Here is a 16,626-nt window from a genome sequence, read left to right as displayed (position 1 = left end):
GGATCCGGTTTCCTTTTGCATACAGACACTTTGTAAAAGAGTCTTTCACCTGGGCAGTGTTTCACGGACTCGTCACAAGTACAAGTTCACCGATATCCCATTGAAATACGTGTATTAAGTTTAACACGCGTTTCAATGGGATGTCGGTGAACTTGTTCTTGCGACTGTTTCGTGAACCAATGCCCAATGCTGACATCCGTTGTGTAAAGAAAAGACGAAAGTTAGAAAAACAAGGATAGGAAAAGCAAATACGCAATGGCCGTATGATGGGAAAAACCAGTTCCCTCCCGGATTCACTTATAGAGCTAATATTGATCTTGTAGATTTATACGATTGAATATATTGAATTGAATTCATTTGTTTATGTACCATCTACAAAACTTTACGTGTAGATTATCTATAATGTCCATGTGCAGTCAGCAACTTTAAATGTAAATGTAGCCTTTTTTGTTGTTTTTGTTGTGATAAACTAAACTGGGGGATGTTTTGCGGTAAAACAGCGTCCCTAAGGAATAATGAAAAAGATGCCAAGTCTGGGCTTCCAGCCAGAAATACACCACGTGTTGAGTGGAATGAAGGTCAGAGGTCACCATTTAAGGCCCAACCTCCGAAACGCAGACTCAGACAGGATTTCCAGAGACTGATTCAGCAGCCCTCCCCCCCCCCCCCCCCCCCCACCCCCACCCCAATCACCACCACATGTACTCGTACACAGCACATGTAATTCATGTTCTCGGCCTAATAAATGTTCAAAAGTTTTCCGTTTCTACTTTTTCCAAGATAGCTTACACAAAAAATATTCATGACGTTCATTTCTTTATTTTCTCTTCTTATTTTTGTGTTGGTTTGAATTTTATGTTAGAAACTGGTTAGGCCTATAATCGACCCACGCAGACAGAGGAAAGAAGCAATTATGCAATCTTCTTTTTCTTCTTCTTCTACTTCTTATTTCATCATTATTATTACGAATTAAAATCAAATCTTTGATGCCTTCGTAGTACCATACTTTTGTTGTACTACTCCTGTCGAGCTTTCAAAATAGAAGTCATTCGATTCTTCTGAGTATAAATTTGAAATTGAATTTACATAGGCTTAGCTCCCCTTCTACAAGCTACAAGCAGGGGCGTACGCAGGATTTTTTCAAGGGGGGGGGGGGGGTTTTAAAATATTTTGCTCCCGAAAATTTGAAAATCGCGCCGGCCGAAAAGTCGCTCAGTGGGGGGGGGGGGGGGGGGGGGGGGGGGGGGGGGGGGGGGTAAGCGGACACTTTTTTTTTTTTTTTGGAGGTCAAAAAAAATCGCAACGACTCAGCCAGCCGAAAAGTCGCTCAGTGGGGGGGGGGGGGGGGGGGGGGGGGGGGGGGGGGGGGGTAAGAGGACAATTTTTTTTTTTTTTTTGGTCTCGAAATTTCAAAATTTGACATTTTTTGTCGTTGGGGGGGGGGGGTAAGGTCACCTTATTTAGGTTAGCCGTGGGTATAATTTTTTTTTTTTTTTTTTTTTTTTTTTTTTTTTTAAATAATAAAAAAAAAAAAAAAAAAAAAAAAAAAAAAAAAAAACCAAAGGGGGGGGTTTTAGGTTTTTTTAGGGGGGGTTTACATACATATAAATACCAAAGGGGGGGTTTGAACCCCAAAAACACCCCCCTGCGTACGCCCTGGCTACAAGCAAGACAAAATCATTCACTTTGTGGAATAATTACATTTCCTTCTCTTGTAAATTTAATTTGAAAGCTAATGGCAAACGCAAGTGTGTGTGTGTGGGGGGGGGGGGGGGCATAGTGGATAAAAAGTTAAAATATCGCTATGCTCCTTTAATAAGTGCTCTGCATGCAGTCTGCATATATCTTAATAGCGGATAACTCTTGCACACATTTGGCGCCAATTGCAAGATCACGTGATGAAGTGGGGGATTCCCCACTAGCTTAGAAAGGGGATGTTGCATTGGCGTCGAGCCAGTCTCTCGGAGTATCACTTTCAATTACACATAATTTCAAGGTAAACAAAAAGGAAAGGAAACAAAACATTGGCCAACTTACAGATATTATTTCATATTTTGACACCAACAAAAAAGAGCCTTGTATGCTGGGTAGAGAGTATTCAGCAGATCGACAAGTCTTGATAGCGCAACATTCAGCGCTTGGGAGAGGGAGCCGACTTTTTCTTTCTTAAAACCTAGGTGGATACGCATATGTTCGTATAGTCTTTCCAAGTAATGGTCTGAAAACATTTTCAGTGGATAGTGTGAAAAGATATAAATTCTACTGCATTTTATGGTGGTATTTCAGTTTCATTTTCCTTCGAGACCAAACTAAGATATTTAAAACGTAATCATAAGACTTCCCACGAAATGTTTGAAAAGTAACAAAGATTATACTAAAGGTTAAAACAGAATAAAGGGAATTATTAATGAGTATGACATGTCGTACTTAGATAGAATAAATCTAGTATTCTAGGTAAATCACGATTTGTACAGTCTCCCTTGAATTCTAAATCTTTATGACCGATTTAGTCTGAAACATAAACACAATCAAACAGGAAACGTCACCTCTAAAGAAGTTCATGAATTTATACAATGTGATGTTCATGCACAAAGATTAATTGGCCAGAATTCACAAAGCAAGGTTTGAGCTCAAACCTCCTTTTGTTTCGCCAAACCTCCTTTTGTTCTTTACAAACCAGGTTTGTAAAAAACGCGTAAAACGCGTCATATGACGTACGAAACCCAAGGTTTATCGACAAACCTCCTTTGTGAATTCGGGCCATTATGTTTGTGCTTGCAAGCGAATTCGGGACTTTACCCTTTTTAATATTAACATACGTCAATGTTATTTCTTATCTCGAGTGCGTATATTATTTTGTCAAGTGCAATGTACAAATATGGCAATCGTTTTGTTCAAGTTTTTCTGGAGGAAATGAGGTGATTATGATTAACAGTTAAAGAATTGATTGTGTTTAAGAAAGCCACATTCCTCCCATTTCCCCCTTCACTAACAACAACAAAACAAAACAGAAAATAAAATCAACTCTTTATCTACCAACTTTTTCTTCATCTAAATGCATATTTTTAACTAGAAAATAATGTTATAGGTAGAAATTGCGCCGTATAATTTTCAATAATGTGTCAGTCCAAATTTGGTGCAGTTTTATGTCCAATTATTTAGCTTTTTTTTTATTTGGATCGAAAATGTTTGACCGAATCACAATCACCTTTTACGACAAATAGGGGTTAAGTTGCCAAAGATGCGAGTGCACGAAAGTTGGTCGGACAAGCTGGACAATTTCTTATAATCCAACATGTTTAACAGTGCACGACCGTCACCCCTCTTTAGGAGGGGGGGGGGGGGGGGGGGAGGGGGGGGGGGTGATAAGGGACTAACGTACTAAGCAGGAAAAAAAGCTCTGGATAGAAAAAGATACTTGTACGCCTATATCATACATAATACATAGCACAATCCGAAATTATTTGGGTGGGCAGCATTTAGCGGTTTAATGCAAATATAAATGTGTATATCTAGACGATAATTAAGAGTCAATGTGTGGCGTCGTGTGTGATTTCTTGTGAAGATAATCGAATCAAGGTCTAGTTTTAGATTAGAGTCATAATCTTACACGTGGGACGTGGTTTTCCGGTATCTCTTTTGATACGGGGATTTCGCAAGACTTCCTCGATGACGTCATGACGCTACAATACACCACAGTCGCTATACATGTAGTACTGACGCAAACATATGCGATTTATATTTATATTCATAATAATATTCATAATTACATCTAATTCTTCTTCTTTTACCCACGATATCTAATTAAATAACTCAATTGATCGGTCCACCATGAACGAAAACAGTCACGATAACTATTAAAACATGTAGCTAGCTCCAAATCGGTGTATGGCAGTTGTTGTTGTCTTTTTTGTAAATAAAACATAAATATAAACACAAATGCACACACTATTAACGACAAATATTACTAAGGCTATTTTATTAGACTTATCCATCCCCTTTTGAAACGTGCGAACATTACAACGACGCATTTCATATCAAGATGATTTCAAAGGTTGTACCACAGGCAAATTGCCCTCGAGTTACTTTTTGTCTTCAAAGTATTTGCGATAGTTTTCATTGGAGTCCATCTAAAATCATCTATAGCTGAAAATCGATAATCTGACACAGTATTAAAGCGCATTCAATTCACACGTAGAGCAATACGAAGCAATACAATGTATATTTCTACTCTGAAAACGATATCTTTATCAATAGAGTACATTTTCAATCTCGGTATAGAACATAATTATCCAAACAACAGAAAAATATGACATATATGAGGGCAGAATGGTAGTAAAGAACTTACTTTGTCCAGGAGCCTGCATGGGGCCCGACGTCTGAGGTGGCGCCCCAGGGGGATGGACGGGGCCGGCGGTGGAGGAGGGGTGCGGCCCTCGTGGTCTCATAGGGTAGTATTCGCTGTTAGGAGGTGGTGGGATGTACCCCTGTCCCGCTGCTCCCGGATGCCGGATCCTCTCCTGGTGGTGCATCTCACGAAAGGGGGGAGGGGCTGATGGGTGTGGTTGGGAGGTGGAGGAGGAGGTGGAGGAGGAGGGGGAAGGAGCAGAGGAGGTAGGGGAGTGGGCCGACACCTGTGTGGAGGTGTGAGGGGCTACGGGTCGGGGTGGGGAAGGGCGGGGAGGAGAGGGGCGGGGCGGAGAGGGGCGTGGTTGGTTGGGGTGATGGGGGGCTTGAGAGAGTGCAGGAGGGGGTCCATGCGGTCCTGGATGGGTACCGGGTGGGCGGGTGGCACGTGGAGGGTAAAGCGATAGACCTTTAGTCAAAACATCCAATCATAAGATTTAGTCTACAGACATTAATCCAATTCGAGACTGAAATGTTAAATTAAATAGTACAAACATTTTTCTTATTATGGAAGATAAAATATAATTAATGTACATCTGTTCTAATATGATTTTTTAACATGACGTATTTTAACCATTTTCTTGCATATCAACATTTCGTCATTTATTAGGTACCTGCAATTGGAGAAGAACTTAAATAATTTAGTTTTTAGTCTATTTAATACATTTGTAAGTTTATTATGGATTGATTATCAAACCTTGTGTTATTTTGAAACCCTAATCTTTCAAAAATAGGGGGCTTTTACGTAAACGATAAGCAATGGACGCAACGCCATTATAGTTTAGTCCTTCTTCGGTTCCGAAGAAGAATGTAGGGAAGAGTTTTTTTCATTTTTAAACTTACCTTCTGGCGGTGAAGATGCAGCCGTGACCGGGTGACGAGGCCTTAGAAGTGCTTCAGCTGGTAGAGCGTGCACACCATGAGGGCAGTTCCAATCGGTAGCCGATGTGGTCCTTGCTGCGGGGACACATGCTGAGGCGGTGCTTGCCGCGGTAGCTGCTGCGGTAAGCCAGGCCGGTGACGAGGCGCCGCGGTAAACTCCTGGCCTTGCGAGACGCCTCCTTGTGATGATGGCGGCGGTGAAGTTGGTGATTTCTTCCGATGCGGTAAGCGTGGCCGCGGGTGAGACGGCTTTTCTTGCGGCAGCGGTCCGCTCGGGGATGGATGACCTGAAGGGTGTTTCTGCGAATTTCCCGGATAAGATCCAGCCGCGCCGAGTGACCTCGGCGGTGCCCCATGGGCTACCAATCTGTCCATACTTGTAGGTATTCCTTGTTGTATTCCATGCGGCATATGGCCTTGTTTGTCCTGTCTCCCGCTCGGAGTTGGAGACACTTTAGCAGGGCTGGAGTCAGACGTCACATGAACCACATGCACGGGGCTCCCCCTTGGCACCGGTGAGGTCTTTTTCTTATGCGAACGAGGGCTTATGGTCTTGACGTAATGTTCCGTAAAGTGTGCTGCGGAAGGGGCATTCGCTGGTGAAGCAACAATTATTCTTGGACCTTTAGATGCCGACATAGTCGGTGCTTTGGCAGTCTTAGTTGGTCCTGAATGCTTGACCGGGGAGGTTGCCCCGATGGTCACTGGTGTATGGTTGCTCTCGGTAGTTCCCACAGCCATCTTGGGGCTTCCTACAACGGTATCCAAGGCAATGGTGTGCGCATTGAGGTGCTGTGGAACCATGTATGCATGCGGAGCATGAGACGGGGTCGGCCTCTTGAAGGAGCTCGCACCACCGTGTCCAGAAACCATCGCATCTGGCGGCGGCACCACGCTCATCTGCCGATGCACCGGACCACCTGGTTTGGAGGGTGGTCTCACAAGCATCGTCTTGCTCACATTCCCTGCAGCCGTCGTGTGTTTCACGAGCGGTGGAGGAACGACGGGGGCTCGTACGCCTGGCTTGCTCCGAACCTCACCACCCTCCCGTTCTCTCTTCAGAACCTTCTGAGGCGGTGCTGGAGGAGGCTGTGCTGGAGGTGCAGGGTTAGACAACACCGGCTTGGAGAGGTTGAGCGGAACATTCTCCGATACTGGTGTCGTCGGTTGTGCCTTGACTTCCTTCTTCACCCGTAGATCAAGCGGGGCAGAGCCATCTACCTCCGAAATCTCCCCCTTTTCTACACTCATTGTAACTCAAACACAACAACTTCCTTGTCTATGCATAGCATTCCAAATTCCCGTTCATGCGGTTGTATAGAGAAAACGCGCGAACCATGTCCAATTATACCAACACGCGGATCTCAACACACGGCAGGGCACGCTGAAATGTACCACGTTCAAAACGGGAAATCCCCTATGATATCAACAACTATCAAATGTATTTGAACGCAGTGCAGGTGTTTACATTATTCGAGGCAGTGTGCGACTTGTTGAATACGCGAATGTTTCACTACACGAGAGTCTCTCTTCGAGAAATCTGTTGAATAAACAAAAGCATAAAATTTATTGTTATCCTGGATTGACAGAAATAATAAATTGATGGTCTAAAAACAACGGTCACACAATAATGTGCATGAAGTATATATCACATCCTAAACGTAGGTCTTTATTTTCTCCCCTTCTCCCTTTCTTTCTCTCTCTGTAGTATATATATATATATATTTCTTCTCTTGCTCTCTCTCTCTCTCTCTCTCTCTTTCTCTCTCTTTCTTTTTCCTTTTTATGCATAACTATTGAGGCTCTTTTGCACTCTCTTTCTCTCTCATTTTTTCTCTGTCCCCTCCATGTGTAAGCTCCTGTCTTAACGATTTTCGTTATCAACAACGTAAAAAAGGGATTTGGAAAACAGCTAGGCCTCTTTGAAGTAGAACAAAAATAGCTATATTGAAGTTTAATTTTACCTACGATGCTCACACTTCATTCGTTTATAATGCACGATGGCAACTGCCTCCTTTACTCAACCTGAGGCATATTCCATATTAAAAAAAAAATTAAAAAACCTGAGGCATTTTCAAACAAAACAATGCATAAATTAATAAATGAATAGAGAATAAATAAATACTATCACACACAATCAGAATATATACTATACAAGCATGAATGCACCCAGTTTCGTCTCACACGAATTTTAGACTAAAAAGTGACAGGAAAATATAAAATTATCTTCTTCCAGATACACTGTCACTTCACATACATTGCATTATTAGGCGAGTAAGAAAACATCTGGTGGAAGAGACTACGAATATATAACATGAATGATTCAGCGGTTCTTCCCCCCAAGTACAATGTCAGATCGGGGATTTTGTTGACGTCATTGCCATTGCTAAACACTCATTCATGATTTTGAATGATGCACATGAATGCAGAGGCGGTTCTAGATGATTATATTTTTGTGTGGGGAGGGGGGGGGGGGCTTGGGTTTTTTTACATACAATTTTCTAGATGTGTCTCGCGACTTCTTGTGGGGGGGGGGGGGGGTGGGTGAAGTATTTTATTTCTGTAGTTAGAAACTACCTCTAGAACCGGGATTGCACGAATATTAGCGATTCTACGTCACATTGATGGCAACCAATTTCCTATATGTTCTGCCCGAATGCCTAATTCCACACTGGACCAATAAACACGTATATTAAGCCTATTGATATAACTCCAGCGTCCATAACCTTTAAAAACGCAGCCCTAAATTACCCAAATGTACATCTAACCTATACATCTTTGACGAAATAAAGAGCAGATCAAAATGTCACCGGAACGAATGTCTGGCAATTGAGGGAGATTGGCCAGGAAGATGACTTTTGTTTCACTAACCATAAGTATAACATTCCTCCTATTTTCTGAACCCCTCATTGACATTTATTTCATGTTAAAGATAAGAGAGTCGTAACATTTTGAAGGATCAAGCTTCGTTCTCAATGTAAGTTATCATTTCAACAATAATGAAATAACATTTAATTAAATAACTTCCATTCGTAATTAATTTCTATTTTCTCTATTTAGAAAATAAACAAAGATACATGCATTGTATGTCGGGTTTTATATGAACCCTGTAAAAAAATTCATTCATTCATCAATGAACAATATAGTTAAAACGTTTTCCATAAAAACTATTTAAATTTGTATATGGAAGGAGACCTCGAAAGCTCAGGCAGATCAATCTTTTCTTGAGTGTGTGTGTGCACAAATTCAATATAATTTATAACTTTCTTATTTATATCGGATTTGGCTCAAATGTATACTGATCCATATTTTCTGCTTTCACCTAAATATCTAGTAGACTACTCATTCTTCTCTAGAAAAGCTATATTTCATTTTCATACTTCAAACTCGGTATAATCAGCTTCCAATGAGAATATTGAGAGAAAAAACACCTCACAGTTTATTATCGAACCGTCGAAATTCGAACAAAGACTACGGTCAAACATTCGAACAAACAAACGAAACAAAAACCAAAGCAAAAAAGAGAATCACATTTCACAATGTCATACGCCGCTTAAAGGTAAAGACCAGTATTGGAAAACGCCCCAATTTCAAAAAATGAAATAGAAGCTCTTATTACCAATCATGTGAAAGAATATGTTTTGAATATTACATGATGATCAAAATTTGACGGGAAACCGCCTACTATTGATATATTTGGTAAATTAGTGTATCTCTCGCCCGTTGAGAGATATGAAATGCACGTGTCGCGCACGTGTGTGTAGTCCCATATACATCTTTCTGTGTACAGTGCTTCTAACTTTATGAAGACTTGGCCAAATTTCTTATCATTTTGATGATTCCAGAACCTTGCAGTACATCTACATGTATGCTAGATGATCAACCTTTTCTGATCGATTTCACAACGTTTCTTTCACAACGAAATCGCATGGCCATAACTGGTCTTTAGCTTTAAACATTTAACCTTTCTGGTGTGTGTGCGTTATTGTATGCTAAACAGTTTTCGATAAGGGTCTGGATTATAAGACTACAAACGGGTAATCACCTTTCGGAAGGTTACGCTCATGCGCAGAAGGGCCTTGTTTGGTCAAAAGATTGGTGTCGTTTCTTTCGCTCGCATTCCGTAGGGAATGGTTGTTCAAACACTATTCTATGCGCTAAATCGGTCACCTCCCTGGTTTGTGAATTTAGTATGAATGGTGAGATATTCAAGAGAGCGAGATAATTTTTGAAAAGTGTGAAACACATTAAAAACCAAATTATTGTCAGTATGATGTTATATTTGCATTGCTTACAGACTTACAGCCCTACATACAAACACGAACAGCATGTACCATGGGTAATTGGGTATGCAAACAATACCACAAAGAGCGCACAGCAAGTGGAATGCTGGCTCGTCGTTCCTGCAAATTCATGAAAAGATAACTATAAAAAAAAAGGCAACTAGTGACTGATTTTTGTCATATTGCGCAATATTCATGACCTAGAATTGCGCAATATTCTTGAATCATATTTCGCAATAGTTGTTTACACTGCAACGCAGTTGTTGGCATGGATGTACCAAACGTATTGCACATGTACGTTGTTGTATCATATAACCATTGCACAATGCAACCGTAGATTGAGGCAGAGCGGAGGTTTTACAATAAAGGGGTCGCAGGAAAAACATGTCTGCTTGTACATGCTACGGGATTTCCCCCTTCCCCTAGAAAAAAGAGACGCATGATTCCTGACACCCCATCTATCTCTTCGACCCACCCCCTCTTGTTCCTGTCTGTCTATCTGTGTGTTTACTGACTGTCTGTCTGCCTCTTCTCTCTCTCTCTCTCTCTCCATTTTGCTCTAGCTCTGGATCCCAGCTGCCAGGGTACTTATGTTCTTGTCTTTCTCTCTCCCCCCCCCCCCCCTCTCTCTCTCTCTCTCTCCCCTCTGTATAATGATGTATACCTGCGATGTATGCAAAATGTATGTATAAATAAATGTATGCGATATGTCACTGTGCACAGATTATAATTTTGGATATTATACACTAGTACACACAGGGTGTACATGTGGTATTGCAGAATGAGCATGTACATGTAGACCCACACGTATAATGCACAATACATTATTAAGTTTTAACCTTGCAAAACGGTGTAGCCAGGAAATTCATCTGACATCGCTTGACAGCTCTACTCAATCGAGAGACTCGTCCGATTTGCAGAATAATAAAGCGTTATCAAAGGCGAGAAACGGATGAAAAGGAAGAGAGATATGTGGGGGCGGAAAAACCATGTATACGTTGTGTCTGAAATGTATTGTTATGTGTATTGGACGTCCATAATTGTTTGCTGTGCGGATGTAGTCTGCACGCACAGACAGTATTTTATCACTACTAATAATATACTGGTCCATTTTTTAAGGGCGCAGCTACTATATGAATATGCCCTACTGTGTTTGATACAATGTACCATATCAGAACAAGACGCTAAACAGACTCAGAGAGTCGTCCGATAATTCTGATACCACGGTCTCAACTATCAGAAACTACTCTCTACGACATTTAATTATATTAGGAAACTGCATTCACATGGTACATGTACATGTACATGCCTATACCACGGTTCCACACGACATATTAGCATACTAACTAAATATGGGAAAAAATCATCTGACTAAACACATGGAAAGTATACTGGTACGTACATGTATAATAATTATAGTAACATTGTATCTCTAATTTGGTTCAAATAATCACCTTTCTCATTCTGTTATTTTCTGCTATCAAGATTAATTCCCCCTTTCATTTGTAAACACACCATTTGTTTTTTGTTGTTGATATTGATTTAACAACCATTTGATTCCCCCAATGTTATCATCACCGTGACTGCAAAGCTGCGACACAACCAGCGGAAAAGACAATACACTTGAACGGGCAAGTCCCCCGGCTACGTCACTAGGTAATAGTCTGCGAAAACAGTCCCATTTATGAATTCTAGCAATGTACCCCCCCCCCCCCCCCCCCCGAATAACGACATAATAATAGTTACAGTAAGATCGGTTTTCCGACTTCGTTCAAAATATCAGCATCACATTTCTGTTTCTTTTATTTTTCTGTTAAAATCAAGGTCGGTTCTCCCGATGCTTTGTAAACATGCCACCATTTCTTCTATGTTTTATTTTTTATTGATTTAACAGCCCCAACGTTATTATTACCGTGACTGCAATGCTGCGACACAACCAGCGGAAAATACAAAACACTTCAACGATCGGGCAAGTCCCATGGCTACGTCACTAGGTAATAGTCTGCGGAAACAGTCCCATTGTTGGTTTCTAGCAATGTACCCCCCCCCCCCCCAATAAAGACTCCGAAATCGTTATATTCTTTGGATTTAAATATTTCAAACGATACTCTATTAATACACTTGTCATCATCTGCAAACGAAAATGCAGAAAGTGGAACTGAATTTGATTTTCTTGTAGTCGTGATCAGGGGCGGATCTAGCTTTTGCCAAGGGAGGGGGGGGGGGGGATCCGCCCCTGATGATGTGTTCCAAACACAAAATCTGCGCGAGTAAATGTGTGTTGTAAACTAAACTAAGTGACATCTGTGCATTTTGTCGGTCTCGTATTAGTCTACATGTACAGACCATTGTCAGTTGTTGAGCGCAGCAGTGTCTGCAATATGAGACTACAGTAGGACCTGTACTTTAGTCGCTCTTATTTTGACACAGTCAGAAACAGACAGAACTAGGCTCTGCTCAAGACTTTAGAAATGGTCGTAGTGTCAAATCAGAGTCTGCGCTTGCAGACTAGTCTTCACGTAAACGAACGTGCGCGGTTTGTGTACCTTATGCATGAACAAGTGGGAAAAGTGTTCACTACGACTATACATGTATTTTTCAACGCAGACATATGCATTGGATATTACCAATGAACTACTACATGCATTGGAATTAACATTTAGACATACATGTTGTAGCCTACAGTTAGTGCAGAGGTGTTTATGTCAAAATTGAAGGGCATACATGACTTTGTACATGTGATTACATGTACGTGTCATGGGTATTCCCCCGTTATCAAAGAAAATTTGGAGGGGGCGTGGCTGATTTAAATCTCCCTGGGGAATCAAAAAGGGACCTTAAACATGATTAATCTCCACGTACATGTATGAATGTGATGAATTATTGTATTAACTTGAATTATCTCACTGATAGAGCGAAATACTTCTTGAAGATGGACAATTAGGGGACCCATGACTCTTAAAGGTAAAGACCAGTTATGGTCATGCGATTGCATTGTGAAAGAAACGTTGTGGAATCGATCAGAAAAGGTTGATCATCTAGCATATAAGTCTTGGTGTGTACTGCAAGATTCTGGAATCATCAAAATGATAAGAAATTTGGCCCAGTCTTCGTAAAGTTACAAGCACTGTACACATACACATGTATATGGGACTACGCACACGTGCGCGACACGTGCGTTTATCTCTCACAGTCCAATAGATAAACTAATTTACCAAATATATCAATAAGTAGGCGGTTTCCCGGCAACATTTTTATCATCATGTATTAGTCAAAACATATTCTTTCACATGATTGGTAATAAGAGCTTCCATTTCTTTTTGAAATTGGGGCGTTTCCAATACTGGTCTTTACCTTTAATGTCTTAGCCGAGGGGATTTGTACCTACATGTACATGCGTGTACTGTTAAGGATTCGGAAGGAAATGGAAGGAAACCTATGTGTACAGTGTCCTCCAGGACAAACTAGACGTAATGGCATTGTTTTTCTTTTGTGCTAACACACTAATACATGTAGGCTACACAAAAACACTACGCTATATATGGCCAATATAGATTAATGTCTAGCGAAATGACGTTAATAGTAGATTCTTACAACTAGCGCATACTAAAAAAAAAGGCCTCTATATTCCCTTTGATGTTAGCGATGTGGCAGGGTTTCGAACCCCGTACCCTGTCCCGCATGCCAGTGATTTATCCACTAGAATACACCACCTCTTCCCTCAACTGCATAACGTTCCTAGAGAAATTACTTATTACCACCTTGACGTCATTACCATTTTTTCCCGTCTTTTGATAATCTTCAATAATCACCATCTCCATTTATTTTCCCCCGAAAGGTAGAAGGAAAAGGTCAACCCATTGTGCCGGATCAGTAACCTAGGAGACGAATCCCCGCCCCCATCATTGTCAATGCATTTTTAATGTACACAGATATCATACACCGCAAGAAAAATTCCCCATGTCATGCTTCGAAGTTTGAGGACTCATCGAACTTTAGACCGGTTAAAGAAAAGAAAAAAAAGACAATGTAAATAAATAGATCTGGAGGTCTATTATATTTTAGCACGACCCTTTAAAATTTTCACTAGGTAATGTTGACTTTGCCTATACACGTGATGGTCTTTTATCTTTATGTTTGATTTCCTTTAGCTTTCCTTTCCCAGCCCCAGGTTCAAACAAAAATAGTGCCATGCATGTACACCAAACAAAGAGACAACGTCGCAATGTCTTTCTCATAACAAGAGGCGTATCCAAAAAATGACTTACGGGGGGGGGGGGGGGGAGGGGTCCTCCAGCTCCAATTTAGGGGGAAATGGGAAGGGGTTAAAGGTAATGTACAATATCTGGCCAAATTTGGGTAGCTGTGGGGCGCTCTGACATGCTCCGGTGACAACTACTCCGGGCTTCATTTCGTTGGGTCTACAGTGTTGCAACTGGTTACAGGTTGGGCTTAGGGTTAGGGTTAGGCTTAGGTTTGACCGAAAGCTTCCACCAAGACTACGTGTGGCTCTACCGACTACCTCTATGTGTATGGGAAAGTCGACAACTTGACACATGCCAGTTTTCTTGAAGAGTACAGTACCCCATACCAGACTGTCATTTTTGTCTGGGGATTGAGGTAAAGCAAGGTACAGTATCTCCTTGGGTAAAGTGTGGGGGTCCAGGACTGAAGTTAGGAATTCGGTTGGTGTATGGAAAATTGTAATTGACCGCGGACCAATCGTCGAAGGATCAAGTGTCGTACACCTATTGCACACGGAGCCTAAAGGGCAGTTTCTTGAAACCTGCACAAGTCTAACTTCTTCGACAACCCGTACGCGACCGGGGGATGTCCAGTTTGTCAACGAACTTCGACTTATGACGGTTTCGAGAAAATCCCCCCCCCCTTCGCTCACTGATGGATACGCCACCGTGCGAAGACCTTCATTTTATTTTTAAGTTGGTTGGTTTCCTCGTGATACGTAACAATGGGCATGTGACCTTGATTTCTTCACACCAGGTATTTAGATGAAAGTCACCGAGTTCGGATGCTTGCATCATGTCATTCCATTATGACGTCAACAAAATGTTCACACCTGTATATAATCCAAGTACAGTCGCGTGCTGATTCGGTTTTTAACGAGTCACAACATGACACAAAGCTTATTATATTGGCGATTTGACGGATTGGAACGGACATTAAATAGTGTGTAATCCAAACATTTCTTGAACTGCCTTTTTTTGTCGAGACATAATTTTATAATAATGCTACATTACTCGTTTTCTTTTTTCTCCGATACTTACAATTTATTATTTGTTATATCTTGCTATTCTGTACCATTCATTTAAGTAAATCGTGAAGTCATGTGGACGGAAAAGAAACCTTAGTTATTAATCTTGTTTCCCCCCGGCATCCATGCAACTCATTTCAAATCTTACTGTTGTTTTGTATTCACCGTTTTCTTGACTGTGCCTTGCCGAATAAATCATAATAATAAATTCAAAAATCTCATGTAAGATGAACAACCAAAATGAAATTATTTCGTTACATGTTTTGTTTTATTTTGCCTTATGGTTTTTTTAATTTTACTTTTCAAGGTCATACTGATTCACTTTCCGTTTCTCGGTCAATTAAAGTCAAAGTGAAATAAAGAAGCTAATTATGAATGAGTCAGATACATTAATTAGACTACTACTCTATTGCAAAACATACAATTCCTGAACACAAGATCAATATTTATTGTGGACAAAATGGTATCATGTTTTTTACACGTTTCTACATGATTTACTGGAGTAAAATCAGCTCAAATATTTTCATGTACAATTGCAACTCTAAAGTTTAATTTTAACTACGATGTACTTTGCATTTTAGAGTCGAGCTCGAGTCTACTTTTACAAAGACACTCATAATATTTCTTTGGCCTGTTAGTGTTATCAGGTTCTTGGTCTTCACCATCGTCACTCCGTCCATCACATGTGTGACATTCACAGCCATCACATGCACACACCACCCATACTAACAGCAGCAAGCAGCAACAACAACGTCTTGGTAAAAGTCACAAAATATATAGAATTAACCCAGGCATAATTTATCCAAGAGACTATTTTTGTAAATGAACCTCTTTGCTCTTCAGATATATTTCTGCGAAGGTTTACAAGTATGATTATTGGGGACCTCGGGGAAAGGTCTGACGAATCACTCAAGATCAAATCGTCTCAAGTTATCTGCCCAATCGAGGGTAAAACTTAGATCACGTATAATTAATTGTAATAACATTAATTGTCATCAACATAATACTCGTTCAGATTAAATATATTCTTCTTCTGTCAGATCAATTCAAAGGCACCTCCATCGATGAGCATAATTAATATTGGTAACAAGCTAGACTAGAATTCCAAGACTGGCAAGTGACCATCACCAATTTGAATAGACCAACTTCTATTTCAAAATCTTTTTAAAAACGAGCCCTACGATGCAGTAAATCGTTTTACATTTAAAACTTATAATCTCAGCTCCTTGGTTTATACTAGATTACGGGTCTACACGTACATGATAACTAGTTCGCTGGCTGGTTTAACTGTTATGACAATATGTCCTTTTAAACTGTGCATGCATGATGTGGTGCATCATGCGGCCAGCTGCGTTACAATGGCTGCGTGGGGTAATAATTGTACACCGACATTTCGAAGCAGCGCAAGTAGCGCAAGCAATATTGCCACGCTCTATAAAAAAAATGTACAACTCTAGCTCCTCAAACAAAAAAATGCAACACGGTCCTACCTTTTTACAGCTTTAAATATGCGATGGACATCAACAGAATTTCCCTGTAATTCCCCTGTCTTTAGAATGATGTCAGAATTCCAAAACAAATTTAGATCACAGGCTTTTTACCAGATCCCGAACGCCTTACAAGAAATCATGTAAGGGGGAAAATGCCGAATTGCCTTAGTACGCGGGAACGGTTGTAGGGGAACCCCCGCAATGTACAACGTTAGATTGGACCAGCCGACATGTTGTATTCACTGTGCACGGTCCATCTAGCCCCGCTTCTTCATTGATTGATATACACACA

At 40.8% G+C, this 16,626-nt stretch overlaps 2 protein-coding genes across 3 annotated transcripts in view; both read right to left on the bottom strand.

The window, feature by feature from the left end:
- LOC763122 (serine-rich adhesin for platelets) overlaps positions 1–4,813 on the bottom strand; it is a 21,857-nt gene extending 17,044 nt beyond the window's left edge. The window contains exon 1 of the mRNA XM_030977740.1: positions 4,349–4,813. Coding sequence (XP_030833600.1) covers positions 4,349–4,532 — 184 coding nt within the window. The 5' untranslated portion in view covers positions 4,533–4,813. The remainder of the gene's footprint in view (positions 1–4,348) is intronic.
- Positions 4,691–16,626, bottom strand: LOC115920946 (nascent polypeptide-associated complex subunit alpha, muscle-specific form-like). Of its 2 annotated transcripts, none has more exons than XM_030977742.1 (3): positions 16,335–16,626; positions 5,251–6,829; positions 4,691–4,765 (listed from the first exon to the last, which is right to left on the bottom strand). In XM_030977742.1, exon 2 carries the CDS (start codon positions 6,538–6,540, stop codon positions 5,293–5,295), a length of 1,248 nt encoding a protein of 415 aa, XP_030833602.1. In that variant the 5' UTR covers positions 6,541–6,829; positions 16,335–16,626; the 3' UTR covers positions 4,691–4,765; positions 5,251–5,292. The 2 variants fall into 2 exon arrangements, with proteins under 2 accessions (XP_030833602.1, XP_030833601.1); XM_030977741.1 differs by having other exon boundaries at positions 4,712–4,816; positions 16,335–16,625.

Source organism: Strongylocentrotus purpuratus, unplaced genomic scaffold, assembly GCF_000002235.5.
Source record: "Strongylocentrotus purpuratus isolate Spur 01 unplaced genomic scaffold, Spur_5.0 spur5_scaffold_1, whole genome shotgun sequence".
NCBI classification, from domain to species: domain Eukaryota; kingdom Metazoa; phylum Echinodermata; class Echinoidea; order Camarodonta; family Strongylocentrotidae; genus Strongylocentrotus; species Strongylocentrotus purpuratus.
The sequence above is the reverse complement of the archived record's forward strand: the minus strand, read 5'-3'. Positions and strand labels throughout refer to the sequence as shown.

What these genes read in the sequence shown, in the direction of transcription:
- LOC115920946 (XM_030977742.1), bottom strand. Translation starts at nt 6,540, where the DNA reads ATGAGTGTAGAAAAGGGGGAGATTTCGGAGGTAGATGGCTCTGCCCCG.